General features: G+C 42.3%; 1 protein-coding gene across 3 annotated transcripts; it reads left to right on the top strand.

Moving 5' to 3' along the window:
- The first annotated feature begins 2,661 nt into the window (after nt 1-2,661).
- Nucleotides 2,662-19,794, top strand: exoc3l1 (exocyst complex component 3-like 1). 3 transcript variants are annotated; one of them, XM_055040019.1, is made up of 16 exons: nt 2,699-2,779; nt 6,128-6,526; nt 10,354-10,517; nt 11,041-11,260; nt 12,306-12,518; nt 13,195-13,388; nt 13,462-13,680; nt 14,223-14,293; nt 14,679-14,796; nt 15,694-15,819; nt 16,045-16,145; nt 16,300-16,416; nt 16,496-16,766; nt 17,775-17,930; nt 18,371-18,513; nt 19,041-19,794. In XM_055040019.1, the coding sequence occupies exons 2-16, from the start codon at nt 6,484-6,486 to the stop codon at nt 19,225-19,227; spliced, it is 2,343 nt and encodes a 780-aa protein (XP_054895994.1). In that variant the 5' UTR covers nt 2,699-2,779; nt 6,128-6,483; the 3' UTR covers nt 19,228-19,794. The 3 variants fall into 3 exon arrangements, with proteins under 3 accessions (XP_054895985.1, XP_054895994.1, XP_054895978.1); XM_055040003.1 differs by having other exon boundaries at nt 18,356-18,513; XM_055040010.1 differs by lacking the exon at nt 6,128-6,526 and having other exon boundaries at nt 2,662-2,779; nt 18,356-18,513.
- Nucleotides 19,795-19,814: the final 20 nt, after the last annotated feature.

Genomic DNA, 19,814 nt, shown 5'->3' with positions numbered 1-19,814 from the left:
GTCAGGAATGTCATACAGGAAGTGGTCTAGAATTAGACTTCCTGTTCGCTCCTCTGGGTGGAGGTGCTGCTGGGCGTCATTAAATCTAAGGTGATGACAACAAGGCGGGGGTGGAGGGGCTACACCTATTCAGCCGTGTTGGGGGGGGACCCTGGTGTTTTCGGAGGCTGTGCTTTCCAGTGACACAGGAACGCCTCACAGCTGGGACAGATTTCTACTTCGTGACATTAAACTTATTTAAATCACACTAGTTTCCTCTCTAAAAAGGAGTTTAGTGGGGAGAGCGGGTGTTCTGCAGTTGCAGTGTTATGAATTTAATTTTGTGTTTCCTCTCCTGCCACATGTTGATGTTCCCATGGGCAAGGGACTGAATCCCAAGTCGCCTGCCGAGCTGTGCATTGGTGCACAAATGTGCTGAATGAGAGCTGCTTTGTGTGGTTGGGGTAATTGAAGCGCTACATCATTTTTAACCATTTGATCTTTTGAACAGTGGAAAAAAAAAGAAATTATTTTACAATAGCTTTGTAAAATTTTTACAATTTTGTGTTTGTTCGGTTCATAATTGTCGCTTCACCAGAAGCATCCATCTTGAAAGTTACAAATCAGGGCAAGTGCTCCGTTGGCAGTGACCTTGTTTTTACACAGTTTCTGTTTTCCAGTCATGTCCTGTTGTATCTTATAACGTTTCATCTCAGACCAAACACACAGGCTGATTGTGGAGAGGAATGTCTCCTAGTTAGGAGAAGCAGCCTGAGACTTAAAAGACAAGGCAAAGACTAAAACCATTTGGGAAGAAAAGCTCAATTTGAATAGTTGCAATAATGGAAACGTTTAACAGCAGCCTTGATGTTGGATGAGCCTCTGCCTCATGGGCAAAAACTGCTGGGTCCACAGGAGATGATCCAGGTAAGTGGAAGATCTGGTTCCTGTTGCAGTTTCAAATTATTGAGAGTCGCAGAAATTTAGTAAGGTGAGCCGTACTGAGCCAAAGTGCTTTCAGCAGCAAGATGGCCGCTGTAATATAATAGGACTCTGTAATGTCTTGCAGTTTCTAAAAGCTGCATCCTGCCTATGCTTAGAGCAGCTGTTCCTTACTTAATGTGTCATATCTCCTGTTTCTTCCACACCAACAGAAACAAATGCAGGTTTGTTCCCAAACAGAAATGTTTTTCTGAGTCATTTTTTGATTTGAATCCTGAACTACATCTTCACTCTAAATCTTGATTTTCTCATTGGACCCTAATGGTGAGGAGCAGCTGAGACCCGGATGAGAAGAAACACTCAAATGGAGTCCAGCCGGTCGGACAGCGGCCTTGTGGTCCGGGTCCATGTGGTTCCACCCGGGCAGGAACCACATGGACCCGTGCTCTGTTCTTTGCGTGGAGGCGAGGGACGCTCTTCCTGTGTGGCAACAACACAGGAGGTGAGATGAAGGATCCACAAATAAGAGATTTATGTAAGGAGACATCCCGCTCTGTTTGGACTAACATGGAAAAATTATTTTTTATCACGCCGCTGTGCTGGATTTTGGTATGTTTTATTTAATAATATAATACAAATGCAACTTCAGTGGACTTTACGAAAAAAAAATCCGGTTCACATTCAGCTTTATCGAATCCAGTTTACTGCGGGGCAGATCACTCCCACAACTCATTGACTTTACAGCAAAGCCCTCATCCCGAGCAAGCATGTGGCGAGAGTAGAGAGGAACCACTCGTTTTGACAGGTGGAAACGTTTGGCAGAAGTCGGGTTCAGTTTGCCGTCTGCTGCTTGTGGCCGGAGAAGCACTGGGTACGAGTATCTTCTGCGGTAAAGGGAAAAACGAGAATGTTGTGCAGAGTTGATCTCAGTGACCTCATCCAGGATAGAAACTGAGAAAATCCAAAACCTGGGGCCCAAACAGACGACAGAAAGCCACCATCGGCAATCGCAGCATAAATATGGAGTTGTGAGAAAATGGAGAATAAACCAGTGAAAAACTGGCAGGAAAAAAATGTCCTCCAGCCCCTTGAGCCACTTGTTTTTTCAGAATATTCAATCTCAACTAAATATTGTCTTGTTATTTTGTTACGTTACGACAGGGTTTGTACAGTTGGTTGCCGGCCCAATGTTTGAGCCACTTTGGAAGAGAGTGTTTGCTAACGCTTTAGTTGAAACGGATATGATACTGTTATAAATATGACATAAAACCTGTCATGAACATGAAGGAGTCTTCATGAATCCTTATGACTTTTGTCATGAAGTGTCATTTGGTAAACAATGAAGCCTTTAATGTAAAAGTTGCATTAAAAGGAACTTAAACGCATAAATTGTACATTATTCAGTCATTTCAAAAAAAATTTAAAAGCAAAATTCCATGAAAAGGCGTGGTTACAATTCTGCTCATCAGGGCCGGCCCAAGGATTCAGCAAACTAAGCAGCAGAGCCACTGATGCTGCTTAGGGGCCCCTTAGATGCCTCACTGGAGCTGATTTATTGATTTACTTTTTTGGGATAATTTCTGTCATTATTTTAACACAATTTCACTATGAGGTGATTTTTTTTCACAGTAACATATGTTTGATAATGTAAGTAGAAATCATTATTTTATGTAAGGTATCTATGTATAAAAAAATAAAAAATAAAATCTACTCTTGGGGGGCCCCCTGGTGCCCGCGGAAGGTACCGCATGCAATGAGCATCCAAACGTCCACAGATAAAGAAGCAAAACAGTGTCTCAAAAAAAAAAGGTCGTATCCTTCATGGAGGGAGAAAAAAAAGACAAAAGTCCATATAAAGGTTTGTTTTAATGTGCCTTGATAGTGTAAAAGATTTGTAAAGCTGCTAATAGAAAATTAGCTTGATAGCGAGCTGCAACGGTCCAGTTCAACGGTCAAACATTTATGCTAGCGTCTTTGTGTGAAAACTTAGTTTAAACTTTAAATGAGTTCTTTCTCGTGGTCGGCTCTGTCTATTTCTGAGGTATTTTGGCTTCAAACCACCGAGTTTGTCGATAATTAAGACTTCTCAATGTTTCACATCGTCCAGCAAAATGTTTTTACATCAGGCTACATGGACGAGCTGCTCTGTGCTGCAGTTGGAGATAATGTCGTTTGATACTCAGCATAATCATTTTGTGGGTAAAACAAACAATTTTTTTTTTTACATCAACTTCTTAGTTGTGTGAAAATCATTTGAAGGCTCAGAATCAGTCCAGTACCGGTACCGGTCCACATTCTCAGGGGAGAACGACTCACCTGGTATAAATGACATTTTCAGCTATTGGAGTAACGATTAAGAGAAATGAATTTAATCAGAGAATGTATTGATTTTGTGTGTGAGGCTGCACCGATTGCAGTTGTCTGGCCGATCCCTGGTTACCGATCTTTAAAAATCCTGACCTTCCAATTTCGATTTTGGCTGATACAAATATTTTTTTTCTGAAATGTTGCTAAATATTGTAAGAAAGTCGGCGAGTTGGCAACAGTGTGGTGAACATTGTTACCTGTAAACGTTCAGACCAGACCCGGTGGGCCGGCCTGTCAGTCAAACCTCTCGCTGCAGAGCAGAAGAGCCTTTGCTGACGAAGATGAGATCAGGGGATGAGATCGGCTCCACATGTAAGCATCAGCAGATCACGATCTCACAAAGTTAAGGAAATTGGCGCCCAGAAATCAACTGGTTGATAAATCTGTTGGCTAATAAATGTATCCTATTTAAACATGTATATAAAGTAAACAGCACTGCCAGAGATGCAATAAGTTTCCAGCAGGTGTGGAAAAAAAGCAGATCTAATGATCGGGCTGCTGATTGCAGCCAGTCCACATTGTTAGTAGAGCTAGAGGGCCCAGAAACATTTCGTTTAGGGCCCTGTGGAGGCTTCGGTCGGCCCTGCAAGCAGATTCTCCAGTAAGATAGTTTACCTTTCTCAGAGACTTTGTAAACTCTCTCAGTGATATCATTACAGTCTCCATTAAGTCTTGCGCCCTCCTTTCAGTTATTATGGGTGTAGACTAATGACATATACATTATACATTGTGCTTTCCAGTAACTGCTTTCCCTTTACAAGTATGGGAGACTCCCAGTCTCCCAGAAGCTCCTGTACAACATCACATCCACCCCTGATGCTTGTGCCACCACCTGATTGTTTTCCTCATCTCCTCCTTTCTTCGTGGTCTGCTGGGACATTGATGTGTGTTAAGGGCTGCTGCCGCCGAAGGGCAAACCCCCAAAACATTCCTTGGGATTGAAAGAAAAACTGGGAAGTTTACTGTCGGCATCATTGTGCTGGACATATTTTTGCATGCTCGGTATGTTCCACTGCTGCAGATTTAATGTGTCAGTACGGTCAGCTGCACTGCAGAAACTCAAAAGGATTTTTGGTCTGGTACGAAAGTAAGACTGAAAATAAGACAAAACTAACTTACTGTTTCAGCAAGATGCCAGAGCTTGCTTAAATGAAAATTATGAAAATGTACCATCACAAGACATTTTTTCCATGTTATAAATGAAATAATCTATGCAACATTATTTATTTGATTGACTATGTAAAGAAGCATTGTAGATCATTTCAAACAATTTTATTAAAACTGTATTTTTTTGTTTTATTTGTTGCCTCACGGCAACATTGCACAGTTGGGGCCCTTTTGTTCAGACAATATTATTCTAGTGCGTTGATATACAGTTGACTACAAAATAATTATAACGCCTTTTTTAAACTTTATTAATGACTAACAGCAATAGGAGATGGATGCAAGATCATTTCATGGACAAAAGGTGCATGGCTCATAAGTTGGGATCATGAGGATCCACTGCACAACCATTATTTCATTGTTTGCTTGAAAACTAACTTCATTCCAAAAGGGTGAACACCAGTTGTTTCTTTTATATTTGGTGAGTTGGAACCACATCTGATTTATTTTTGTTAAAAAAAAAAAAAAGAATTTAGTTTTTGTTTGATTTGTATCTCACTTCTGATAATCACTGTGGAAAACCTTGGTGTTCTTGACCCAATGTTGCCCTGAGGCAACAAACCCAACTCTGGCTCTCGCCGGGAGGCATTAGGGTCCAATTTGATGATTGATATGTAATTAAGGATCAACAAGCTCCCAGAGAATACAGGGAAATATGTTTTTCCCCAAAAAATAAAAAGTCATGCCATAGAGGGTTAAAACAAGCTCATATGTTTCTGAAAAGTTAGTTTGCCTTTCATCATATTCTAAATATTTAAACTAGAAGCTAGACCAGAAAATCTTTTGTGTTTTTGCAGTGAACTCAATACTTCTGACTTGGTTTATTTGGGTTGATTTCTTCCTCTTTATTTTTTTTTTTGCCAGTTCTCATGGTAAACTGAACTCAACACTGTTGTTTATTATTATTATAATTTGAACCAAACGTCACTGAATGTTACTGATTTTGGATATTTTTTGTTGAATTGTACGTAATCTGTTGGTTTTGAGTGGATATTCATCATGGATTGGTGAATTGGATCATAAACTGTGAGCTGCAAATGATACGTACTAACAGTTGGATTTGACTAGGCCATTCTAACCCATGAACTTGCTTGAATCTCATTTGTGTCTTGCTGTATCTTTAGGTTTGCAGCATCTCGCATGATTTTCTTGTCCCACAGCATGACGCTCTCAACACCATGCCCTATGGTGTTGACACTCAGGGTAAAGCGAGCTATTATTACACTCTGTGGTAAAGAAGATGAAGGAAAAACCCCAAAGTTAATGGAAAGACTGGTCAATGACTCCATCCGGAAAAGAGACGAGCTGGACCCAAACGCTGAGCGAGGAGTGCTTTCTTTTAATGACTTTATCTAATCGATGAAGTGATAAACACAGAATTTCTTGGCTAACTGGGTTTTCTATGAAAAAGCAGCTCAGAGGTTTGGGACTGGGCTTGATTTTTTTTTTATTAAGATGCTGAAGCTTCGGATCATCTTCAATCTGCCTCGAGAGTTTCCGAGAGCTAAACTGAACAGATGCACTTTTACGCATAAAAACTGAATAGTTTAGAACCTTTTGTAAGCTGTTTTATTTACATTTATCACCTTCATATCTGTAGAAACTGCTTTGTTGAAGTTATTCCCACATTTAAAGGTTTACAATTTGTTTTTTGGGTTTTTTTTCTTTCACCCAGGCTCTTGAATGCAACACATCCTCGCTCCTCATCCCTGCCCCTTCCTCCTCTCTCTCTCACTCTCTCTATCTCCCCCCTCATCATCCAAGCAGTAATCCCCTCCTCCTGCTTCCCCTCAGCTCCCTCCCTTTCCTGCCAGCCTCTCGGCAGAGGATGTGTCTGGGAGAGAAAGTGCTTGTGGGGGGGGGAGCCGTCAGTAGAATGGATATGTGCCCTCTCTCCTCCACCCTCTCTTCTCCTTCCTCTCCTCTTCTCCGGCTCTGCTCGGCCTTCCCGGCCCGCGTTGCGCACTGGTCGCGCCCTCGGGGGTTGAAGGAGTCTCGTCGGGCAGTCGGGTGGCTGAAAACTGAACTTCAATGTCAGCTGGGAACCAGAAGAATGGAGGTGACAAACCTAAAGGTAAAGACGGCGACAGCGGCAGCAGCAGCTTTTTCTGGATGACCAACACCCACTTCCCTAAAGTCCCTGAGCAGAAATAAACAAAATGAGCCGGCAGTGCTGCTTCTCAGCCAGAGAAATGAATGGACTGTGCTTTGCCATACCTAGAGGAGACAGGTTGGGAGCGATGCATTGATTTGTGGCGTCTTGACTGCGTATTGATCGCCATCCCGCCTCTGAGTGATGGATGATACTCCCTGGGAGAATTTTCGGAAAACATCACAAACTTGTCGGGCAGTTTTAATGTCGTTCTCTGAGCTAAATGTCAGTTTTGCTGTACTTCAGGAGCACCGTGTTTTTTCTTTTTTTTGCATTTGTTCCTCAGAAAAGTGAATATTTAGTGATACTGAAAAACAAGATTTAAACTTGGACTGATGAACATTTCTAAGACAAAGTTTCAAATGAGTTAAAGGAATGAAGTTTGACTGTTTTGATGTGGAAACACAAAGGAAAAAATTCTCATTCTTGAGTCAAATTAATTAAGATTAAATAAATATTCCACCCCTGATCTGATCACTGAAAAATTAATTAAATATATGTTTGGATTTGATTTTAGAGCCATTCCACTCTGGAAAAACATCAAAATAAATCATTAAAATCTCCAAAATTGATATGATCTTCATTGAACTCGTGACCAGAATTGAAACTCCTTTGTGATGAAAGTTGAATCGTCAACCTGGGAAAGATCCTGAACAGCATTAACAAAAGATGACATGAGCTTCACCTTATTGTTTCAGGCCAACAATTCTCGTTTGATTCCATATTGTAGGATAATAATCCCACACTGAAAGCTCAGTATGAGAACAATCCCGTCTGCTATTTAAAGCTTATTAGAACACCTTTCAGCATGAGACAAGGCGATCCGTTAGCACTATTTTGGTGTTGCAAAGTACCAATAACTTCTCTTGCAGTTGTTGCTATATAAGAAAGTTACAACTTTTACATTAATCAAAAAGGAAGTTCAACTCTTCAGCTTGCCGTGGAACTCTGAGCATCAGATAATGTTTGTTCAGTCGCCGTCAGCCCGGCTGTTTCCCTGCTGATGCAGCAGCCGCATCATTGGGGCTTAATCAGTGTGTGACTGTGTGTTGTTCTCTGTCTGGCTTCACTGTGGGCTCTGCTCCAATGCAGAGGTAGATTACATTAGCCCCATCAGTTGTCACGTGGAGCTCTGTGGTTTTACTGTGTTGCAGTTTTGCTTTGGACAACGTTTCAGCGTCATCAGATTTGCTCCGGCTAGCATCCCATGACCTCCTCGGAGACAGAGACGGGCCTGTTGGTGTAACTGAGACGTTAACAGAATCTGCACAACGACACTCGTGACTAACAGAAACTGTTTTCCTGACCTGGGCCCAGAATCTATCTCCACTGAGTCACTTGTGAAGCTGTCGTCCTGCTAAAGCCAATCAGGACGTGCATCCCCAGACCAAAGCTCGGTCATGTGACCCTCTTCTCATTGACTGAACAGATCAGGAATGATATTCAGGCTACCTGGACTTGTCAGCAGACCCTCTGCTCTGTCTGTCAATGCACAGAAAAACTGAGAGCTGAGATCTTTCTTCGCCACTACAGTTATTGAACAACAAATCTATTCATGTGATTACCAATTGGTTAAATATTGATTCAAATATAGCAACTAGATGCAAGTCATCATTAGATTCACATGTTGATATCGTAACTTGAGATGAATATATTTTTATGCCTTATTCCTCTCATTTTTTACTACAATATACTTAATTAGGTGCTTACTGATTTAATAAAAGAGTATATAAAATATTTAGCAAAGTGTCAATCAGACCGGTTAATAATGCATAACCAACAATCGGGTCAGCAGAGGTCACCTTTGGGGCTGACCTCCCCTCCGTGCAGGACTTGTATGGGTGTAGGGTCAGAAAAAAAAAAATAATTAAACTGCCAAGACCTTCACCTCCACGTTGGAGTGCATTGTTTCTTCCCCCGAGACTGTTTCAGTGATGAACACTAATCAGAGTTCCCATAATTCAACCTTATCTTTCTTTTCTTTTTTATAATTTACATTTTAAAGTCTTGATTGAGAACAAATTGGAGAAGTCAAATTCCCTGTTTGTGTGTGCACACATAGCAAACAAAGCTGATTCTGCTGTCATTAAGAAGTCTTACGTTTATTAAAGAACGATTTAGTGAGACATTATCTGACCCTTACACGTACTTGTTAAAGCAAATGTTGGCAGTACAATATTAGATTGAAGCATTGTGACATCATGCACAGAAATCCAAGCACAGTTCATCCACACTATCCATGCCATTTCATTATCTTCAAATATATGAAACCATAGAAGAGAAATAAGTTGTATGTTTTACTGCTGATGTCTGACAGCCAAAACACAAATAGCCTGGTTTGTTTTTAACGAAGTCCTGAAACGTCTCTTAAAGACTTCCATAAAAACGGCTAAAGAGTGTTTCTCACGGACCTCCGTTTGGCTGCAAATACTTCTGGTTTACCAGCCAGATTGACCTGAAGCGTTGCCGTTTTCTGCTGGGAAACTCTTTCATCCCATCGACAAACATCAGTTTGAGAAGTACGTTTAAAATGCCATGGTCCCTTAGAAACCCCATTGGAGCGAACGGCTCTTTAAGTCCAGGGCACAACCTTTTCCCACGACAGAAAAGCTGCAGCCGGCCAATTTAAACTCCTTGTGAAGTTTAACTTGATCACCAGCATCATTATCTCTGTTTCAACTGCAGCTTCGCTTCCAGAAAACGTTTGCAGAAACTGAATTTGCTGTGCTTTGAGGTTCGTTCCCAGATGGGACGATTCTTTTTCTGCTTTTTTTTTTTTTTTTTTTCCTCCTGGGTGATTGATCTGTGGCTCTGATTTATTGAGCTTTTAATCTAATTCTCCTATAGGATCAAAAATATAATCCTCCCGCTGTTAAGGTTTATGGGTCAATTTGATCTTGAAAGAAAAAGTTGGCATGAGCAAACTTTGCTTTGCCAAACTATTTACGGCCCTCTAAATTTCTCATGTTTCAGATTCATTATGGGCACAAACCTTTCAGCGTATTTTCCTGAGATCTATGTGGTAAACCGACAAAGTGGAGCACAGTTGTGAGGCTGAAGATGAATTGGTTTCAAAGCACTTTTGCGGCTCAAAATCTGAAAAGTGTGGCATGCATTTGTTTTCAGATTATTCATAGTAGCTCTAGAATCTAGATGAAATTTGATCTTCTTTCCAAAGTATTTCTGGTTCTGAATAAATGCAATTTTTAGGTGTTTCCAGATATTACAAATTGTATTTAGGTGTGGACTTTGACTAGGCCATTCTAACACATGAGATCTAAGTCTGTAACGGAGTATTATGTTTGGAGTCATTATGCTGTGGTGAAACTCTGTCCATCCCCGACTCTTTCACAGCCTCTGAATGGTTTCTGTCCCTGCTGAAGTCAATCATTCCCCCAGCATGATGCTTCCACAGCCATGTTTTACAATGGGAATGATGTGGGTTTTACCTAGTGGTGTCGAGCGCTGAATACATCTGCGCACCGCACTTGTTCGGGATGTCTTCATGGAACATTTTGACACTGCTGTGCAACACTTTTGTTTCAGTCTGATACATAAAATCCCAACAAAGTAGCTTCAAAACTGGCTACAGCTTGACAAAATGTGACAAAGTGCAGAAGGTATGAGTACTTCCACAGAGAAACCCACATTTCAACCAGAAACACAACTTGATGTTACATCTGTGAGCAGCTAAAGGCATTCACGCTCCGATACGTCACAATATGTGTGTGTGTCTTCTTTAAAACCAGAGGCTGCTGTGTGGCCTGAGGTGGAGCGGGCAGAGTGCTTGGCCCGCGGCGCCGCTCTGAAATGGGCGTCTGGAGTTTTCTGTCGGCCCGAACATCTGGAGCGACTGGGCCAGTACAAGAAGAGAGAGAGCCAGAGGACGGCCTCCATCCACACCAGACTGAAGGTCAGAGAGAACCAAAATGATGCATCATCATATTTGTAATGTCTTAAAGCAGTCCATGTCATCAGTTTTTAAAGTGAGTGAAAGTTTTTTGATGCCTTGAACTTTGTCCCTCATTTCCCGTTCAGTTCTTGTACTTGACTGCAACATTACATGCAAAAATCAGGGAAGTGGGCAAAGAAAGTAGTAAATAGTAGTAGAGTATTAGAAATGTATTATATATGTTTTGACACAGATTCTTAAAGATCGTCTATTGATGATCTAATATTTTCCAGGTTTTCACTGGATAGCGTGAGACAATATTTTTAACCAGATGGTTAAAAATATTGCTCTCAGTACATTTCACAAACTCTAACCCTGAAAAATTCAGCAGATTGTGTCGTGTTGATTAAATCTTCCTCTAAAAATATCTCCAAGGTCTGACAAGTTGAAAAGTGACCAGAGTCTGAAGGAAGTCATTCATTTTTGTAAAAAGTTAATGCCATTTTGAAAGCCAACCCGACCTGCTGGGATGATTTGTTTCCAGTCGATGGTCCAGTCGTACCTGGAGGGGGTCGGCTGGGGCCTGGAGCAGCTGCGGGAGGCCCGGGACGAGCTGAGGGAGGTGTCGCTCACCCTGAAGGAAGCAGGGCTGGAGTCGGACGGAAACACAAACTGCCTGGCGTCGCTGGAGAAGCTGAGAGAGGTTTCGGTCGACCATCGGCAGCTCTTCGCCGCCGTCAGCAACCTGCCTCGACTTTACGCCAGTGAGAAGCTCCAAGCCGGCGTGTGACTGCGCTGCTTGTGCAGAAATAATGTCTTACAGTTCTGGTCCGCAGCTTATACACACACACGCACTCACACACACTCGTCATGGTATGTACGTGCCATGAAATTTTCACTAAGCTGATTTTTTTTTTCAGCTTTAATGATAATAAAAATCAACATTTATGATTCACTTTGGAGGAAGGAGAATTAGTGACGGAGTTCAGGCATGAAACAATCATCAAATAAACTGTTAGGCCTTGAACCAAGAAAAGTAGAAATATCAACGCCTGAAATGTGCAGCTGCTGACATGGACAAAACAAATACTATCCTGGATAAAGTGACTTTTTTAAATTTTGTTTTACGTTTATTTAACCCAGAAAGTCTCATTGAGATTAAAAAAGGGAGTCCTGGCCAAGAGGCAGCGATGTCACACAAGAATGACCAATAATAACAACTTAATTATTATTATTAAATAAATAAACATCAGATCATCAGATGAGACACTGTTCGGCCACAGTGATGAGAAGGACGTGTGGACGAGTCCAGGTGAAAATTTCAAACCCAGACAACCTTAAATGTCAAACATGGTGGTGGGAGAATCATACTGAGGGTTAAAGCTGTTTGTTGACTTGGATAAAGAGGAATGAACCAAACTCTAGGTTTATTCAGAAAACCAACCAAATAAAATGAGTTGTTATATTTCTGATATGAAGACTGGTCTAATTTTGACCCAAAACTGTGCGTGTGTGTGTTTGTGTGTAATATTTACGCACACTTAGTGTTTAGTTTAGAATCTAGAGGGCCACATAAAAAGCTACGGTGGGCTGGATTTGGCCCACAGGCCTTGATTTTGACACATGCCTTAAGGGAAAAGTATTAAAGGCATTTCCAAAACACAAAAACACACCAATGCCACGTCACTGCAGCTCACGCCACAGTAGTTTGACACAGGATTTAGCGCCAGTGTTATGCAGAAGCTTTTCACTTCTTGAGACGCCATTACTGAGATTAACATTCAGTCTTCCCTTCCTGGCTGTGTCCAGTACGGAGCATGGTGCTGGAGACGGAGCGTCTGGTGGAGTCCAGGCGGCTCCTGGAGGCCCACGCCCGGCTGATGGATCTGGAGCGCTGGCAGGACGACATCCTCTGGCAGCTCCACGGGGCCGCTGGGACGGCAGGAAGTTCACTCAGCAGCGAGGACGCGGAGCTGGTGGCCAAATATTTCTCTGGAGTCGGGCAGCTGGTGGACGCCCTGGGTGAGGACGCCTTGGAGATCCAGCTGTAGCTTTTCCCCTCCACGCTCCAAAAAGACGACAGAGTGAATTTAACTTTTAGTCTCAGCATTATTAAATTAGAAAATGCTACATCTACTTTTACACAAATGGATTGGTCAGCAGGCATCGAGCAGGAGCCGGTCTGGTAAACAATTTAACAGAACTTTAAACATAGCTATCTAATTATTACATACAGTATCACACAGACTTGAACAATATATACATACACACACACCCCTTATCATTATCAGTCAAGGGTATCTGCAAACATTTGGCATAACGGGGTGAATATTTGACAACTCCTCTTGGCTGAGGTCGTAAAGCTCATTTAAGTTTGGTTTGCTCTTCTTCCGGCTTCCGAGATTAGTTCACAAATTTAAATCCGATTTTTAACAAGATTTACATTGTTAATGTTAGCCATGTTTATCCATCTAAATGCCTGTTTTAATATGAATTTGGGAAACCAAACTGTGTTCAAGGTTCCACAGATGATAAGTGGAGAAGCCAAAGGATTTAGATTAGTTTTTTTTTATTTCATCCACTTTGTGTGGTGTACCAGTACCACTGTGAAATAATTTAGGATGAAAAATAAAAACTAAGTCCAGAAGTTTGATCTCAAACCACTGCACTAACTTCCTGTCCCGGTGTGTGGCTACAGGGAAGGAGCTGTGGGCCGTGGTGAGCAGCTCTCTGGCTCTGGCCCGTCAGAACCCCACGCCGTTTGTGTCCGCGGTTAGGATAGTGGAGCGGGAGGAGGCCCTGGACCAGGCTCTGCTGGCGGAGAGAGGCGGCGGCGGCAGCAGGCCGCTGCCCGCAGGAAGACCTCGCTGCTGGAAGGCCTGCTTCTTCCAGGTGAGCATTACCTCAAACTCAGGCTGACATGACAAACTTCAGCCTGTCAAATCTCCCACTTCCTCCACATCAGGTACTAGAGGAGGCGGTCTCTGCGCGATTTCGCAGCGTCTCCTATCTGCACACGCGAGGCCCGGGTTTGGCGGGCCACCTCTGTGCTCTCCAGCACGCCGTCATGGCTGACCTGGCCACAGTGCGCCACCTGCTGGAGCACTGCGTCCCACCTCACTACCAGCTGACTGCAGCTTACCTGAGAGCCAGCCACCGCTGTTTACACACTCACCTGGCGCAGGTCAGCGATGTTTTATGAATTGTGAGTGGTGATGGGATTCACAACTCGCGTACTGTTGCATCGACAGCTGTGATGTGTGAGAGACTTTCTCCTTCTTCTGTTTTCTGATGAAGAAAAGTTTAATAATCCTTGAAAAATAATTTGATTTCCACACTGACTCGACATGACTTTCATTGATTTGCCATATCACTCCTTACTTTTAACATTTATTAGTATTTTTGCTTTTTGACTTACTGAATAAATAAAGACTCATCCAGGCAGGCTAAGAACCTTTTAGGTTCCATGTTTGTTTGTTGACATCTTCATGTGATTGTTCTGTTATTTTTGTCATAGTTTTTCCAGTTAAATGCAGACTTATTTACGCCGCTTTTGATGAAGGCGTTACACCAAAAGCTTAATTATTGAAGTTGTTCAATACAGCATGTCGCTCTAGTCTTCACTCACTTAAAGGTTGTTACATTTGTGTTTTGATTCGCATACTTTCACTTCTTCAGGAACAAAGTAGAGTTTAAACATTTTGTCTTCATCATTGTGTGGCCTAGGTTAGCAGCTGGGATCTGGAGAGCGGTGAGATATTTGCTGTGCTCAACTGGGTGCTGCACATCTACAACAGGTGAGTCTCAACACCAACACTTCGACGATGAATCCCCGTCTTTTGATCCCGCAGTTTTGACATGAATGTCGGTATCTTCAACTGATTCTTGAGAAGTGGGACAAAATGGGTTTAAATTCTCCGATGAAAACCAAGGAACACAGCAGACAGAAAATCCACTCAATACCTCCTGCCTTTCTCCTTTTGTTCATAATAAATCACGCTCAGTAAAATTTAAGGTGGCGATGTTGAGGTGTGGATTTGTGTAGCAGGAGGTCACAGCATTATTCAAAGAAATATTTGGTCCGCGTTGTGAAGTACGGCGTTTATGAGTGCAGCATCACAGTGACTAATCAAGCCCAGTATCCCGATACGGTGGACGGTAAACGGTTGGTTTTGTTGGCAGCCCAGATATGATGGGACATCCAGAGCTGGTCACGGAGTCGGACAGGTCGGAGCTGGGACCGCTCATCTCCACTGAGGGCGTCGAGCAGCTGCAGAGGAAATACGTGCAGAGTGTCCGGGTGAGTCGGTCACAATCGCTTCTTCAACTTCACACTGAATATGACTCTGCCCTGGGTTTTTTTGCAGACTTAATGAGAAGCTTCAGATGCTGCGTCATTGCAAAAGATCTAAAATACACTTTCAACAAATTCCAAATACTCCAAGCAGGAGGAACAAAAACCTCTTCCGCAGAACATAATTTTCTTTTTACAGCCTCAGACCAATACAAAGTAGCACATAGTTGTACATAGAAGTGGATGAAAAGTGATTAATGGTTTTCCCATTAAGAATGGTTGGTTCTTAATGGTAAAATATTAAAATATCTATGGCTGCGTCTTTAGTTATTGTGGAAAAGTGAATGTCTTTCATAGCCTACAATAAGCAGGTGGATACATTTTTCAAAACATGGACTAAAATTGCCTCATTGATTATACAGGGGGCCACAGAGCAGAATATATTTTAAATGGGAAATTCAGAAATAATTGTATTATTTCATTTTTAAAATTATTTTATCTGCATACCAAACGAAGTGGGTTTTTTTTGTTTTTGTTGTGAAGCTATCAAATTATTTCTTATTCAACTCATAAAAACAGTTGCATTTTTATATATATACATGTAAAAAAAACATACAATTTCCTCCATTTTTTTATGTTTTTTGTTTTGTTTTTCCTAGGTCTAGGTAATTTATTATCTATTCTCAGTAACGATATTATAATATGAGTCACTCTCTTTAAAAGCTTATGTTGTAGTAAATAGGTTTGTGCATGTCTGCTTTTGAGTAAATACTCTTTTCCGACCCAAATCATCCCATAAAGTCCAGTGTAATGTGACAAAATATGAAAGCTCAAGTCCTATGGACACGATTGGAAAGCGCCACATTGATTTCTTTCTTTTTTGTTGTTGTTGTGGGTTTGCAGAAGAGTGTGTCTGAGTGGATGCACAAAGCTCTGCAGGTGGAGCTGCAGGACTGGCAGAGAGATCAGGAACCGGATACGGACCACGAAGGTTTCTACCACACCAGCCTTCCCACCATCATCACTCAGGTGAGTTTTCTGCACAAACGTAAGCTACTGTATAGTGTTTCAACGCAGATAATGAAAGATCACAAGTGGTAGAGTTACACCGTTTTGGAGATAAATTATAACCGGCTGATTTGATCATAATTATCTATATGAGTTTCCACTACCAGGATCTGCTGACTGTAAAGTCTTTATTGCTCCTGCTTTTTTCAGGCTGCATAATTTGTGTCACTGTTTGTCGGCCGCCAGATGCTGGAGGAGAACGCCCGGGTGGCTCTGATGATCGGGGAATCCCTTCGAGATCAGACCATCCAGATGGGGCTGTATGAGGTGGAGAACCTCCTCAACAGGTGAGTTGTTCAACCAGAGGCTACCTGAGCAGTCATGCAACTGTTTGATACTTTTATCTAGCCTTGCTTTTGTTCTTCTTGCCACATATCACCGATTTAAAACAATGGCTTATTTGCAGAAACAAGAAAATGCTTGTTTTAATGCAACTTCCAGGTTCCGGGAAGCTCTGGTGGAATTTGGGAAGGAGCACCGCAGGGATCTGACCAACAACAAAAACAAGTTCTACCTCCACTACCTGCTGGCCTCTATCAGCAACTGCGTCATTCTCAAGTAAGTTCTGATCGCAACCCTTCCCATCATCTTAATACCCAACACTTCTCAGTTCAGCATCGTCTTGTGCTCAATCTAGAAAGTCCACGGAGAGCCTGCAGCAGCAGCAGTCGTCCCGCTTTGAAGGAATGTTCTCTCGGACTCCCCCCAACCCGCTGGCAGCTCTGGACCGGGCGGTGAGGCGGGCGTGTCGTCTGGCGATGGATCAGCTGCTGCTGGAGCTTCAGCCCTTCCTCCCCGGCCTGCTGACCCGACCCTGGCTGGTCCAGGGAGATTCCATCCCGAAACTGTGCAGCGTCCTGGAAAGACACTTGGACTTGTACGGTCGAGTGCGGCCGCCCTGCCGGCAGGTGACTAAAAATCACTCGGCAGACTTTTGCTTTGACAAGAAGTCGGTGCTTTAGCATTTTGTTAAGTTGCAATGCCGATCTTCATTTGGATTTTATGAGGTAATTTGAGAAAAGCCCAGCAACTTCATCTCAGACGCAGCACGCAGACGAAAACAACACAAAATGGCAATACTAAGGTGGAATGTGTCCAAAACTTCTTAGATATAAAGTTACAGTTTGCAGATGTTTCTGCTTATTGTTATCATGTAATTTTAGTGAAACATTGTTTTGTGGAAACAGATGATTTATCACTGGTAATCAGAGAAGTAAAGCCAGTGAAATTCTCCCTCTGCTTTTTATACTTTAAAAACAGAGAGGAGCTCTTTATTTGACATGGATCTGACCTGATTATGAGTTTTTAAAACAGTACAAACACTGTATTTCATAAAACACCAAAAAGGCATGTTTAGCAGTGTTTCTTTGATGGGAATTCTGATACTGTGACCGTCTGTCCCACAGAGGCCTACATGCATATTGTGTAAATATTCATGATGAGCCACCAGGGCCAAAATCACCAGGGCCAGTTTTTGGTCCGAGTCCAGCTCTGAGGCCAAAACATTAATCAGGGAAGCTGCCAAGAGGCCCCTGGTCATTCTGGAGGAGCTGCAGGGATCCACAGCTCAGGTGGCCTTTCAGAACCTGAAAGGGCAACTTTTAGCTGTAGACTCCAAATTTGGACTTCAAGAAAAAAAGTGTTCAACAGAACAGTTTTTGAGAGAAAGCTGTTATTTTAACACGATCCATGAGAGAGAAACAGCAAACATACAAGAAAGTGATCTCTACAGGTGAGATCAGAATGACCCTTTCTGGCCAATATGAAAAACTTGTGACAAAAAAATAAAACAACATTAAAAAAATACATGTACGTCTCATACATGTATTACAACGACCCAGCTGTTTTCTGTGGAAGGACGAAGTTTACTGTGCATATGTTGCGTCATAACCCCGCCCCGCTCCCTGTGGCTGCAGCGGCTGCAGGAGGAGGCCCAGTGGCTGATGGTGGTGGAGTACGTCCGGGCCCTGATGCAGAAGAAGCTGGTGTGTCGGAACAGCGAGGAGCGGAGGCAGCTGGCCCAGCAGATGATCCTGGACGACCAGCTGCTTAGAGAAGTCTTCCTCAGCCTGGTGAGGACATGCGGTTATTCTGATCTGGAGATCAATACTGATAGAAATAATATTCAGAACTCAAAATAAAATAAAAAGCGTCGGATCTCCCATGGTTTTGGTTTTCATGACAAGATGAGATCCCGACTTTATTTTTAATAGTGTGGGGAAACATCTTAACAGAAACTGGACAGCAGAGCTTCCTTTCCTCATGGCAAGGTTTTATATTATTTTGAACAGATGCTCCATCATGTAAAATTTACGTGTACGTGTCATTTGCATCTTAGAAAAAGACCTGATTTATCGCCTGTCCCATATAAAAAAATTAGAAAAGTATTAACACTTTTTAACCATGTTGTTCTGATTTAATCAATAATTTAATTAAACAGCATAAGTTTAACACAGCAGCCTTTGGTACCCATTCCTCTCATGTCTATGAAACCCAGACAATCACTTTCCAGTCTCAGCAGGAGAGCGAGGTGTCGCTTCCTGAAGTGAATCCTCTGGCTTTGCTCCCCGTTCTGGCCGACTTCATCCGTCTCAAAGATCCCTGCATGCTCACTCTGGAGGTTTCTGGACTCGCAGCCAAATATCCGGACATCAGGTAACCCTTCCCCACGTAAAGTGACGCAGCCGTACGCAGAACTGAGCTTCCACAGACCTTCATGTTCATGGTGCGATGGCTTGTCTGTGGCACGCTGGTTGTTGCTTTTAAATAAATGTAACACGGCATGGCAGCAGATCTGCTAAAGGAAGGGTGAAAAAACAAAAAACGGAAGTGTCGCAATGCTTCAGTTAAACTGATTGACCAGCGGCAACAGAAATGTCTGCAAATATCACTGAACTGAAGCAATGTTGTGAGCAGAAGCAGAAAAAGCAAAGTTTCATATCAACACGAGAGACAGAAATTATTAAGACATCTTTCAATTAAAACCTGTTTAGAAACTGTTTGAGATTTTTGGGTTACTTAGATTTTATTTTGACCTAGTCTGAACAAACCGCTTGTTTTTAACACGATGTCTTGTGACTGTCTGCTTCTAAAACTCATCCAGCACAAAATCATCTGCAAAAACCATCAAGTGTGTTTGAACTTTCAAACATTTTACACGCCGTGTCCTCGTCTCCCCTCAGTGAGGAGCACGTGTCTGTGCTGCTGGACATCCGTGGAGACGTCTCCAGGGACGTCCGATGGGCCGTGCTGGACCTGCTGGAGCAGAGCGCCCCCCCTCTTCCAGCCGGATACCGGCCCATCTTCACAGACATCCTGGTGCCGCCCTCCACCTTGGCCTTCTGCCTGCCGACGGCCAAGTGTGCGTGACTGGACGGTGCGTCAAGCGGGGAAAAGCATCCTCTTCTGTCCAGATTTCTGGAGCGTGATGGATCTGATTCTGCTTTTTTATCAGGGAAAAAGTTTGTGACTTGCTGGTTCGGGTCTGACTTCCATTCACTGTAAAGATCTGTTGTGCCTTAAAATGACTGTCTCTCTCCCTCAGCTGGTTCTCAAAGTTAATATTACAGATTTATTATAAATTGCATTTTTTTAAAAATGTATCTGATATTTTTTCGCATTTTATTGGATGCATGGTAACGTCAACACATACAATAAAAACTGAAGGTAAATATATGAGTCTTTCGGGAGAATGCTCCCAGTGAGTAAGAGATAAACATACTGCGTAATAACTTTTATTACCAATTAGGTTACTATTTTCCAAAAACGTAATTGTTTTCCAAAGTCGTCTCCTCCTTTGTTGTTTATACCAGATGTTTTGTTTTTTATTTGTTGTTGCATATTTATTGTATTTAAGTGGTGTTTTTTTTTAATCTTTTGTTGTATGCACTGTAAACTTGATCGCATTGAAGTTTGAATAAAAATGTTCAAAGCAGACTTTCGTAAAACTCACTTTC

The sequence above is a fragment of the Poeciliopsis prolifica genome, unplaced genomic scaffold (genome assembly GCF_027474105.1).
Source record: "Poeciliopsis prolifica strain line A6 unplaced genomic scaffold, Auburn_PproV2 SCAFFOLD001, whole genome shotgun sequence".
Taxonomy (NCBI): Eukaryota; Metazoa; Chordata; class Actinopteri; order Cyprinodontiformes; family Poeciliidae; genus Poeciliopsis; species Poeciliopsis prolifica.
The sequence above is the reverse complement of the archived record's forward strand: the minus strand, read 5'-3'. Positions and strand labels throughout refer to the sequence as shown.